Source organism: Zootoca vivipara, chromosome 2 (genome assembly GCF_963506605.1).
Source record: "Zootoca vivipara chromosome 2, rZooViv1.1, whole genome shotgun sequence".
Lineage (NCBI taxonomy): Eukaryota > Metazoa > Chordata > Lepidosauria > Squamata > Lacertidae > Zootoca > Zootoca vivipara.
This window is the reverse complement of record NC_083277.1, coordinates 74,806,504-74,819,971: the sequence shown is the minus strand read 5'-3', so window position 1 is coordinate 74,819,971 and position 13,468 is coordinate 74,806,504. Positions and strand designations below refer to the sequence as shown.

Sequence of the window (13,468 nt, the reverse complement as noted above, 5' to 3'; positions counted from 1 at the left end):
GCAATGCATAAAGCAGCCTCCATTGGGGAGCTCTGAGATAGTGGGACTCAGTAGAGTTGCCTGGTCTCTGTGGAGGCTAATTAGGAGGAGGCAAGGCCAGAGCAATGAGTCATGCAGACTCCCAGCAGGCACTGTCCGCTGTGAATGGCTGCTTTGAGTTCATAGCATCCAGCAAAATTATTTCACGGATTTATTTATTGTGCCAGATGAGTATTCCTTGGTGCAAAGTTTGAGAGTTGCACTAGGTTAGAAAAGTGATGAGGGTCTCTTTGTCTTAGAAAAGTTTAATTGTCAGCTCTCACCATGATTGTCACAGATTCTCCCCTCCGCAAGGTGTCAGTTCTTTCTCAATATCAATGTTGGTTTTCCTCCCAAGTGGTGAGCTTCCAGCACAAATAGTCTATGGCACCATTCTGTGCTTCCTAATGCAGGGGAGTCTAACCTGTGGCGCTTCAGGTGTTGTTGGACTCCGGCTCCCGTCAGCTGTAGGCAGCATGGCTGACTAGCAGGGACTATGGGATTTGGAGTTCAACAGCATCTGGAGGGCCACAGGTTAGACACTCCTGCTCTAGTGGGTTTTAGGTGCTCCCTGGGGTCATAGGCAGAGGAAATTGAAGAGCACTTTCCCAAGGACAAATAATGTCAAATGGTAACACTACTGTTTATAATGCAGTTGCACTGAAAAGGGTGAAAGAAAAGGAGAAATATACAGTGGAACCTTGGTTTATGAACACCTCGGTTTACGAATTTTCGGTTTACGAACGCTGCGGACCCATCTGGAACGGATTAATTCATTTTCCATTACTTTCAATGGGAAAGTTCGCTTCAGTTTATGAACGCTTCAGTTTATGAACAGACTTCCGGAACCAATTACACCCATGCTTCGGGTTAAGTACGCTTCAGGTTGAGTACTCCGCGGACCCGTCTGGAACGGATTAATCCACTTTCCATTACTTTCAATGGGAAAGTTCGCTTCAGTTTATGAATGCTTCAGTTTAAGTACTCTGTGGACCGTCTGGAACAGATTAATCCACTTTCCATTACTTTCAATGGGAAAGTTCGCTTCAGTTTATGAACAGACTTCCGGAACCAATTGTGTTCATAAACCGAGGTACCACTGTATTGCTATATATCTGGGAGGTGTTTCTAGCTTGCCACATTTGCCATGTCAAAGTGGATAGGCCCCAAATTAGTACAGTAGTATCTTGACTGGCAAATGTCTTGTGGAGATAAGTAGATAGACCTCTGGTCAACTGAATTACTTTTTTTTAAAACCCCTTTATAAATACAGTATATGAATTCTGTTTATACATGTTACATAATGTCTTTCCCCCCTTAAATCTGTTCTCCCCTCCATTGCCCTGACATTCCACAGATGATAGTCATTTAAGATGATTTAAATAAAAAGTTCTGAGAAGAAACTTCCTTATTTCCAGAGAAGACATCATCCTTCTCATTAAACCACCCCAACCCCGAAATGTTGACAACACATTTTAAAATCTTGCAGTGGGCTGTCTCTCCCTCCAAGAACACACTTCCTTTTATAGTATCCACATAGTGTTATTTTTACAGCCTTCAGCCTGGAGCTATTTCCTGTTTCCAATTATTTAGTTACACGCCAAAGCCCCTCTCTTTCTCCTCCTGGCTTCCTCGCCAAGTTTGCCAAGGCATTATTGTCATTTCAGTGAGACGACGCCAGTGCTGAGGTTTTAATGGGCTGTGAGCAGGAAGTTTAGCTATTTCCTCTGCCTGTGAGGCCATGATGTCATGAGCTGCTATGGGGCTCTTTATCATATGCTGCTGTTGCTGTGGTCTGTGTGCAAAGAATGTAAACAGTGTTTTCCAGATGTTCCCAGGGAAGCTGCGGGTCCATAAATGGGCCATTTTGTTCAGGAATATTATAAATGAGGGGAAAGATGAATCAGGCTGTAAAATATGTATAGCTCTGAAAATGTCAGATGCTACAGGCTTTGTTGAGGTGGTAAAGTCCTCGTGTCTCTCTGGGGTGTGTGTGATCTGTTTGTAAGGAACCACACACGCATACAATTGTGTCATGCTAGAAGGCTGAAAGTGATTAAACTCTTCACACCAAAGTGCTTTCAAATGCAGGGCTCTCTTTTGATACCTAAAAATTGGATCTTGTGTTTGGAACCAACATGAATTGAGTAAGCTATCTCCATCTGTCCATTCCTCTGCCGTACTGTTACGTACAGTGTTTATAGACCAATTTCTGTGGCTTGCAATGGATAAAACACTGCTAAAAACAGCAGAACAAGAAAATATACAAGACCCATTTAAAACCGTAGAGGATAAAAGCACCCACTGACTACCAGTTCAGCTTGAAACTTTTCCTAGAAGCAACCAAAGAGCTACACTTACATTTCATAGGGGTTGCCTGGGTGGGTGGTGGTAGATCAGGCATAGGCAACCTTGGTTCTCCAGATGTTTTGGAACTACAACTCCCATGATCCCTGACCACTGGCCCTGTTAGCTAGGCATCATAGGAGTTGTAGTTCCAAAACATCTGGAGAGCCAAGGTTGCCTATGCCTGTGGTAGATTATTACACAGCCTATAGACCAGAGCTGTCTTGGAAGAGGGATTGATTGTCAGGTCTCCTCCGTTTAGTCAGGGTTGAGAGTGAGACACAGGGAAAAGAATAGGAATTCTCCCTCTCCCTCCCTCAGTTTCCTTCCCGTCAAACTTTAGCTAGTAGTAATCACAAACTAGTTCACTTATATAACTGAGTGAAAAGATGTTTTTTGCACTCTGGTGTAAAATGAAAAATGAGGTTGTTGGAAAACTTAATGGAAAAATTTTAAGCATCATTCAGCTCTGTTGACTGTGTATAGTGAAATGCTCCACCTGTTTTATAGCATTTTTGTATGTGTGTTTTTCCAGGCTTGACATCTACAGGAAGGTGCCAAAAGACCTTACGCAGCCAACCTTTACAGGAGCAATTAGTAAGTATCCGTGTGTGCATTTGCCTTTGCAAATCTCTGCTCGGTTCCTTTTTGCTCCTTGATTTAAACAGTATGATTTCCCCCCGGAGGTCATTACCATAATTCAGCAGGTTTGTAACATAAAAGCTTGCTGTGAATAAGATAACTGGAAGAGCCAGCATGGACGCCCAGGCAGTATATTGGTCTCAGACCTGGGAGACGCTTCTGAATTATGCCACGTTGGGTGGTTTTTGGAAAGTAATTTAATTTCAGAGTTGGAGCACTGGATGCTGGGGTGAAAGCAAATAAGTTCGTCCCAGGAAATTAAACTCCCAGAAGACTGTGTAACAAAAGCCATATTGCTGTTTATAGCTAGAAAGTGACAATCAGAGTCCTTTTTTGTCCCCAGCCTTTGTCAGCAGGTTGCATGGTTTGGGACTGACACCCTCTTCTCTTGGGACCTCGTCTCCTTCCTTCTTTACAAGGTTAAATATTATTGGCTGAGTAATGCAATTTCGCACCATCATTGCTAGTGAGCATGTTGCATGTACCCTAGAATCATAGAATCATAGAGTTGGAAGAGACCACAAGGGCCATCCAGTCCAACCCCCTGCCAAGCAGGAAACACCATCAAAGCATTCCTGACAGATGGCTGTCAAGCCTCTGCTTAAAGACCTCCAAAGAAGGAGACTCCACCACACTCCTTGGCAGCAAATTCCACTGCCGAACAGCTCTTACTGTCAGGAAGTTCTTCCTAATGTTTAGGTGGAATTTTCTTTCTTGTAGTTTGAATCCGTTGCTCCGTGTCCGCTTCTCTGGAGCAGCAGAAAACAACCTTTCTCCCTCCTTTATATGACATCCTTTTATATATTTGAACATGGTTATCATATCACCCCTTAACCTTCTCTTCTCCAGGCTAAACATACCCAGCTCCCTAAGCCGTTCCTCATAAGGCATCGTTTCCAGGCCTTTGACCATTTTGGTTGCCCTCTTCTGGACACGTTCCAGCTTATCAGTATCCTTCTTGAACTGTGGTGCCCAGAACTGGACACAATACTCCAGGTGAGGTCTGACCAGAGCAGAATACAGTGGTACTATTACTTCCCTTGATCTAGATGCTATACTCCTATTGATGCAGCCCAGAATTGCATTGGCTTTTTTAGCTGCTGCATCACACTGCTGACTCATGTCAAGTTTGTGGTCAACCAAAACTCCTAGATCCTTTTCACATGTACTGCTCTCAAGCCAGGTGTCTCCCATCCTGTATCTGTGCCTTTCATTTTTTTTGCCCAAGTGTAGTACTTTACATTTCTCCTTGTTAAAATTCATCTTGTTTGCTTTGGCCCAGTTGTCTAATCTGTTAAGGTCATTCTGAAGTGTGATCCTGTCCTCTGGGGTGTTAGCCACCCCTCCCAACTTGGTGTCATCTGCAAACTTGCTCAGGATTCCCTCAAGCCCATCATCCAAGTCATTGATAAAGATGTTGAACAAGACTGGGCCCAAGACAGAACCCTGTGGCACCCCACTAGTCACTACTCTCCAGGATGAGGAGGAGCCATTGATGAGCACCCTTTGGGTTCGGTCAGTAAGCCAGCTACAAATCCACTGAATGGTAGCATTGTCTAGCCCACATTTTACCAGCTTCTTTACAAGAATATCATGGGGCACCTTGTCAAAGGCCTTGCTGAAATCAAGATAGGCTACATCCACAGCGTTCCCTTCATCTACCAGGCTTGTAATTCTGTCAAAAAATGAGATCAGATTAGTCTGACATGACTTATTTTTCAGGAACCCATGCTGACTTTTAGTGATCACAGAGTTTCTTTCTAGGTGCTCACAGACTGTTTGCTTAATGATCTGCTCTAGAATCTTTCCTGGTATTGATGTCAGGCTGACTGGGCGGTAATTGTTTGGGTCCTCTCTTTTCCCCTTTTTGAAAATAGGGACAACATTTGCCCTCCTCCAGTCTGCTGGAACTTCGCCTGTTCTCCAGGAATTTTCAAAGATTATTGCCAGTGGTTCTGAAATCACCTCTGCCAGTTCTTTTAATACTCTTGGATGTAGTTCATCTGGCCCTGGAGACTTGAATACATCTAAACTAGCCAAGTATTCTTGTACTACCTCCTTACTTATTCTGGGCTGTGTTTCCCCTGCTGAATCATCTGCTCCATATTCTTCAGGTCGGGCGTTGTTTTCTTTCTTGGAGAAGACTGAGGCAAAGAAGGCATTGAGGAGTTCTGCCCTTTCTCTGTCCCCTGTTTGCATTTCACCATCTTCTCCTCTGAGTGACCCCACTGTTTCCTTGTTTTTCCTTTTGCTACGGACATACCCATAAAAGCCCTTTTTGTTGCTTTTAACCTCTCTGGCGAGCCTGAGTTCATTCTGTGCTTTAGCTTTTCTGACTTTGTCTCTACACGTGCTGGCTATATGTTTGAATTCCTCTCTGGAGATTTCCCCCCTTTTCCATTTTTTGTACATATCCCTTTTAAATCTTAACTCAGTCAAAAGTTCTTTAGATAGCCAGCCTGGCTTCTTTAGGCACCTTCCATGTTTCCGTCTCATTGGTATTGCCTGAAGTTGTGCTTTTAATATCTCCCTTTTAACAAACTCCCAACCATCATGAACTCCCTTCCCTTTTAGTATTACTGTCCATGGGATTTCACCCAGCTTTTCCCTAAGTTTTCTGAAGTCGGCTTTTTTAAAGTCTAGAATTTGGACCTTAGTATGCTTGGTTGCTCCTTTCCGCTGGATAATAAACTCCAGAAGAGCATGGTCACTCCCACCTAATGATCCTGCCACTTCTACCCCACTAACCAAGTCATCACCATTGGTTAGGACCAGATCTAAAATGGCTGATCCTCTTGTTGCTTCTCCCACTTTCTGGACAATGAAGTTGTCTGCAAGGCCAGTGAGGAATCTGTTCGACCTTATGCTCTTGGCTGAGTTTGACATCCAACAAATATCAGGATAGTTGAAATCCCCCATTACTACTATCTCACTTCCTTTGGAATGCTTGGCCATCTGTTCCAGGAAGGCATCATCTGTGTCCTCAGTTTGGCTTGGGGATCTATAGTAAACTCCCACAATGAGGTCACTGTTGTTTTTCTCTCCCTTAATTTTGACCCAGATACTCTCAATTTGGCTTTGAAGTTTTAAATCCTGGATCTCTTCACAGGTATACATATCCCTAACATATAAAGCTACTCCTCCTCCTTTCCTGTTTGGTCTATTTCTCTTAAATAGATTGTATCCCTCTATTACTACATTCCAGTCATGAGACTCATCCCACCAGGTTTCAGTGATGCCTATTATGTCATATTTAGTTTGCTGTACCAAGAGCTCAAGTTCATCTTGTTTATTTCCCATGCTCTGTGCATTAGTATACAGACATTGAAGACCGTTGATCATTCCCCCATGTCTCTTATTTAAGGATATTTTCGTCCCACCACTAGGTCTGCATGCTGCTTGCTCCATTTGGTCCTTGACATTTGGATGATCATCTTCAGCATTTGATAGACTCCTACCTTCAGGACCACTGTCTCCCTCCCCCACATAAGTCAGTTTAAAGCCCTCCTGATGAGGTTTTTGAGTTTTGTGGCAAAAACATTCCTCCCAACTTTTGTGAGGTGCAGTCCATCACTTGCCAGAAGTCCATCTTCAAGAAACTGCAGACCGTGATCTAGGAATCCAAACCGTTCCTGTTTGCACCATTTGCGAAGCCAGTTGTTCACTTCCCCTATTTTTCCCTGTTTCTCATATTTTAAGACATACCCATAAAATAAGCCATAGCAGGATTTTAAGCATTCAAGGAATATAAGCCATACCCCGAAAATAAGACATAGTGATAGGCGCAGCAGCAATGCCGGCCGCGGCAGGAGGATGAGGAAAATAATAAGACATCCCTTGAAAATAAGCCATAGTGTGTTTTTTTGAGGAAAAAATAAATATAAGACATGTCTTATAATATGAGAAACACGGTATCAGTATACACATCGAGTTGATCCTGCCAAGCCTGTAATTAGATGCCTATTACTGCTTTCCTGTTGCACACCTGTTTCCTTTAACTGTAGGTGAACCCCAAGTTTACTTACTCCCCTAGTTGGGTTCATTAGCCCTGTATATCCTTGCTGATGCAGACAGAATCACATCCCTAGAACTTAGTAATGCTGAATCATTAAGGAAGCAATATGAAATAGCATAGAAGAGTCACTTGACAGAAGATGAGATATTCTACCAAATATTTAGTGGTGACAGGCCATTTTACATTAGAATGTCACTCTCTGCTCCCTTTCCTTCTCTAAAATTTAGATTGCTGCTTTCACCATACTGCAACTGTTCATATGTATCATATGGGTTAGAAGAAGAACGTTACAGTACTTGAGCTACTGCTTCACATAACGTGTCTATTCTGTGGTTAGGAGGACACATTCCAGAACTGTTATATGTGATAAGTGCTAGTTATAGTGAGATCCACCAAACTGATTAAGGTGACAGGAAGGGAGCATACAGATCCCTCTTTTACTTCTGCACCCAGCCCCCACAACAAACCAAACCAACCCCAAAAAAGGACTTCTGCAGTGTTGGCAGCAGTGATGGGGGTTGCTGTGATGGCAGCCACAATAGTTGCTGCAACATCTTGGCTGTTTTGTTTTCCTCTCGTTTTTTTTTACAGAGCAGGTGCAAAGTTCAAGACAGTTGCAAAGTGCCAGATAGCACTAGTGAACATGATTGCCTGGAATTTTACTCCTTGAGAGTGCAACTGTTTTGTGAAATGTTTAAAAAGGGGAAAGATGAGAGGCTGTTGCTCATGTAGTGCTGCCATTTAAGGGCCCCTGGGCTGCAGGACTCTAAATCAGTGCCCCTTAGTCACTATTGGTCAGCAGTGGTTAATTCAACTTTGGGTTGCTAACATGACAACCCTTTTTTTATTTCATGCACACATGAGAGCACTTATGGCGTCCTCTATCCAATCTTGGGAGCACAGGTAATGGCAAATAAAGACAAATGGAAAATGATTCTTCTGAGGACAGCCACCAAGATGATTAAGGGTCTAAAAGACTAATCCATTGACTAATCCATTGAGGAAAGAAGTGTCCTATGCTCATGATCTTCATATATGAAAAAGGGTATCTGAAAGAAGAGAGGTAGCAGTTGTTCACTCTCTGAGGAGAATGGGGTTGTTCAGAAGGGTGTCCTAAATGGCAGAGCAAGTCAGCAAAGGAACCAGATACATATGGATAATGCAGAATATTTGTTTCATTGGAAAGATTGGAGTGGAGACTTGATTAGAGTAGATGCTCCACAAATCCCTCCCAACTCTGCCGTCCTTTAAACTATGTGCTCTTGGCAGGCAAAGATGAGCTTGAGGCATAATTCTGGGAAAGCTGGGACTATCCTTGAGGATCTGAACCTTTTAGAGTGTGATCACTCTGGACAGCAGATGCGTCCATCAAATGTAACACCATAGTCTGTGAAGGGGACATGCATACCATCTCAGCAGTGTACAGATTGTCCCCCTACATGTATACAAACACACCCCTGTCCCCTTCATCCTTTATAATGTTCACAAGACCAGCATATCTGCTATGTAAGAAATATGAATGTTAGCTCAGAGGCATAGCAAGCCCAGGTCGTACCCGGTGCAGAATTTTTTTTGTCAGCCCCCCACGCAGCTCTGGCTCTGGCGAAATGTGAAAAACATGAATTACAAAAAACAAACAAACCCTAGAGCTTACAGAACAAAACCAACTTCAGATATGAAATCAGCATTGAAAGAACATATAAGAACAGTTGAAAAATCTCATGCAACAGAGAAAAAAAAGTTCCCCAGTGGGGGGTGCCGAGTGCCACCCCCCTCCAGGGTGGCACCCAGGGCAACCAGCCCCAATCGCCCCCTTGCTACGCCACTGTGTTAGCTGACCAGTCAAGTACATGGGAAGCTACCTTGTGCTTATTCATACCATTGGCTCATCTCGGTCAATATTGTCTAGACCAGTGTTTCTCAAGGTTGGGGCTCCAGGTGTTGTTGGACTACAACTTCCATCAGCCCTAGCTAGCAGGACCAGTGATCAGGGATGATGGGACAGCCGGGGACACAAGCTTGAGAAACACTGCCTATATAGGCATCAGATTTCTACAGGATTTCAGGCAGGGGTCTTTCTCACCCTACCTGCATGTGCTCTACGCACTGAGCTACAGTCACGTTCCCTTCCTGTTCTGAAGGAACTGTATAACTGTCCATTAAGAAGGAGGTATAAATCAGCATTGCTGGAGAGCCGTAACTATACTTGAGGTTTCACAACTGATACCAAGTAGTTTAGGTACTACTTTATGGGGGGTTGGGGGGGGGGCTATTTCTAAAAGATTTTTTCGAAGCAGGGAATCATTTGCACCAACAGCCCATTTCTGTTGTAGAGTAACTTGCATGAGTCAGCTGCTGAATGCCTTCCAGATCAATGTAGTGTGTAGCTCTGCCAAGGTGTCCATGTTTGGAAATGAAGCATATAGTGACATGGGCCCTGGCATGTGACAGTTAGTATCCCACTGGCCTGATACGACATATTGACAGAAGCAAGCAGTTCAGAAAGTGGCTCTGTCAATCTCACAGTTTAATACCAGATATTAATCATTATTGTGCACTGGTTTGAGCATCATAATAAACTGTACACACAGGTCCCACTTTACGAACACAATGCAATCCCTGGAAATCATTCACTAGGTGAGCGTTTGCATGACGAGTCAACAATTTTCATTTGCATAATGAATTGATGATTTCCATTGGTTTCTATGGGGAAATTTCTAATGCATTCCTACTCATGGAATCTGCAGTGCGTATAGCAAGGGTTGAGTACTAATTTGTTGTTGCATTCAGGAAGTGAATTTTGGCACAGTGTAGCATTCATAAAGCATGGCCTTTATGTAGTTAAATTATAATTTAATGCGAGCAAGCAGTGTATAGTAGTGGTGCACACAGGTCAGAAATTCCTCTCGCACTTCTCCCTGGTCCAGTTGCATCATATGTACATAAAATGCCCTTTGTGTCTCTTGCTTTTTTTATCAGAGACTAAAAGGCTCTCTGGGAAACAAGAGTGACTGCTTAAAAAACAGCAGTGCTTCTTAATCCACAGTAGTGAATGTCTACTCATATAGAATCTCTCTGGATTCATGTTCTAAGCCCCATGCAGACTCGGTTGCCCAGACAAACGGCCTACTCACAGCCCTTAAGTTTTCCCACTTTTTAATGGGATGAGCATGTATCTCTCAATGAAAACATTCCCCTTTATGCTGAGTCCAGCATTAGCTCAGAATTCCTTCTTGATTCTTCTGAATTGTATGTAGGAAGAATTCTGCCTTTGTCCTTTGGGCCTAGAGGCACTTGAAGTCTAGTGGTTTTAAAGCCACTTTTCCACATTACAAAATCATTTCTAGTGTACGAAAAGCTGCTAAACAAGCATTAATACCTTTAGGATCACCAGTGATGATGATGTGTAGTAATCTCTGGGGTGTGATACATTGTGATAAAGTGTTGTGTAGGCATATTTTAGTTAAACCAGCCTGAGATGGTCCTTGCAATCCTTGTGGGAGTGCAGCAGCATGCCTGTTCCTGCAGTAGAATGAAGTGTTGCAATGAAGTGGTTATCTGCATATAATCTGCCTCTATCTTTTTAAGCCCCTGTGCCTGAGCATGGTGCAGTTGCGTAGCTGGGGGAGCTGCACATTCATTCACAAAAAAGTAGATAACGTTTGTACCTGCAAAACAGCCAAATAAAGGGAGCTGTGCAGTCGTTCTCTCATTTTGTATGCGTTTTATTTGCCTGCTGTATCTGAACTCATGTCCCATTCCTAGAGCTATTGTTCGGTACTAGAAGGAACAAATGTTCATGTATACGTGGAATTTTTCTCCCCTTTTGGAGGATTTGTCTTCACAAAGTGCAGGTATGCTGCCTCTTAAGTGGTCCGTGTTCTTAAAAAGAGGAAATGCCCTCAACTATCAATTACCCAAATAAATTTGCAATAATCTTGGCCCTTTAAGAACATGGGATTTTCCTCCTCTGTCCCTTTTGGGCTTGTGGCAGCTAATAAAGCTGATTTATTGTAGAACTGACATTCAGCAATATCCATCTATCATCTATCTCCAAGTTAGGCTTAATGCAACTAAGTCATTAAAAAAAGTTTTTTTTAAGTCAATATAATTTTACTCTGGTATTAGTGATGGAATATGTTATTTATTTTATTTAGCATTTTATCCACATGTCTGCCCCTTGTAAAGTGTGGGAGGTGAATTTATTCTTTACATCAGCCTTCATCAACCTGATTCCCCCCAGATGTTATAGACTACAGTTCCCATCAGCCCAAGCCAGCAAGGCCAATGGCCAGGGATGACTAGGAGGGCACATTGGGAAGGGGAAGCAAAACCCTGTTTCCTCCCTCCCCTTCACTTTGCTGTGCTCCATGGATTTAAAGCATTTTTTGCCCTGCATCCCTTTCCCCCATGTTTTCATTTTACTGTACAGATGACGCCCCCCCCCCCACTGTGAATGGGGCATTTGAGTGGGGCAAGTGCGTTGACACATTTAGTTCCTTAAAGGGAAACATGACTTCTAGCCAAAAGAAAAATTATTAAAGTTTCTCCTCACCCACCTCCACCGAATATGAGATGGTGTGAAGATGAAGGTGGAAAAAGCCATAAGATGGCTTTGGGAAGTGAAAATTGTGCGGGGCAGGCACTGTGATACACATTGGTGTTACACTGTGAGGAGGAAGAGACTTAGATGGAATTGAATATAGAAGAGGAATAATAGATAGATGTGCACGAAGGGCATTCATTAAGGGGGGAGAATAGTATGGCTTTCAGTGGATTCTGTCCTGTATTATGGCTTTGGTGCTAGCTTAGCTTTTATTTGAGAGACTCTGTCATTTATATCATGGCATGCTTTGCTGTGCCTGAGGGCTTGCATCCCTATCAGAGACCTGAACTTTCTGGTCTTTGGCAGTTAGAAGGAGCTTGATGAACCAGTTTGGGCTGCTTTGAACACAGCTTTTTCCGCTTTTGACCAGCCTAAAACAACCCCCTGTGTTCAGTTCAGTAAACAGATGAAGTCTTAGGAGAATGTCACCCTATGTTTTTGTTCCTTCTTTGTGTGTCTTTACTGTGGGTTGGCCACTATAAAACTGGATTTTTTTCTTCCTCTTAAATCTCTCTATTTTGAGGGCCCCTTAATTAGTATCTCCTACTCTCATTGCATCCTCCTTTCTCTTTTTACCTACCTACTACTACACGTTCTAAAGTTATGGATATGGCCTTTCTCCAGCTGTAATAACTATTGTACATTGAACACACATCAGTAGGCTCCTTTTAAAGGCCCTTGATAGTAAATTCTTTCCCTTGCAATAATTTGAGGAGCAATGAGAGATTTCCCCCTCAGGAACTCAATTCCTAAGGCTACGCATTTGCCTTCTGTGTAATTCCATATTCTGGGGAAGGTGACTCTAAATGTATTTGCTATGTGACTTGAAAGAATTACTGACAACATCCTTTCTTATTTCTTGTTTCTTTGGAGTTTTGTGGTGTGTTTTGGCATTTAAAAAGTGAGAGAAAAGGGTGATAATCAAAAAGGTTACATTACAAGAATGGGAAAAGGGGCAAAATCTGATAGAGGGGCATTGTTTAGTTAGCCATTGCTTGAAAACTTGCCCTAGAGCTCTAGGGGGCAGTGAACAGAGGATTGACAGGTCACAGAAAGAAGAAAGTAAGAGCTACCAGAACTCTGGATTCAGTTTATGGAAGCAAGCATCCTCCCAGGCAGTCTTCTTCAACCTGGGGTCCTCCAGATTTGGGCTACAACTTCCATGAGCCCCGCACAGCATGGCCATTGGCTTGAGATGGTGGCTGCTTCCCCCACCACCTCCGCCCCAGCTGGAAGTGCATACTGATGTACATCTACAGAGCAAGCCTCAGAAAGAAATCAAGTGAAAGTAATGCAATAATCTAAAAGCAGATGAACAATGTCAGGAGTAATGTAAAAAGACTGTTGCTTTTAGATTTTATTTTGGCTGTTTTTGCCCATTTGTTTTGAAGCATTTTATTTGCTGTCATCTTTTGCTGATTTTTTATTTATTTAAAAAATAATTATATATTATGACTGAATTAGTTTCCATTTATACTTTTGTACACTACCTGGAATCTTTTAATGAAATACTTTAAATTGTTATTTTCAAACACTACTGGAGCTGATCAGCGTTAAACTATGGACGTAGTCCAGATTCAATTACTTTACCTCCAAAGAGCAGGCAAAAGCCATGATAGAGTGCAGAAAATGAAAGGGAATGGTCAATGCAGGGCATTTACCCCTTTTTCTTGTCTTGAGACTGTAAACTCTGGGATGAATTGGAGGTGAGGGGAAGGAACCTTCCTGGGTAGGATTTCCCCCCCCCCCTGCCTTCATCCCCAGCTACTTTTTTTTCGGTTAAAAAATTATCAAACAACAACAAACGAAAAAAAGGGGATACAAAAACAATAACACAAATA

General features: G+C 42.7%; 1 protein-coding gene across 1 annotated transcript in view; it reads left to right on the top strand.

The window, feature by feature from the left end:
• ERGIC1 (endoplasmic reticulum-golgi intermediate compartment 1) overlaps positions 1-13,468 on the top strand; it is an 82,971-nt gene that overhangs the window by 23,673 nt on the left and 45,830 nt on the right. Inside the window, exon 2 of the mRNA XM_035105300.2 lies at positions 2,900-2,961. Within this exon, the coding sequence (XP_034961191.1) occupies positions 2,900-2,961 (62 nt within the window). The remainder of the gene's footprint in view (positions 1-2,899; positions 2,962-13,468) is intronic.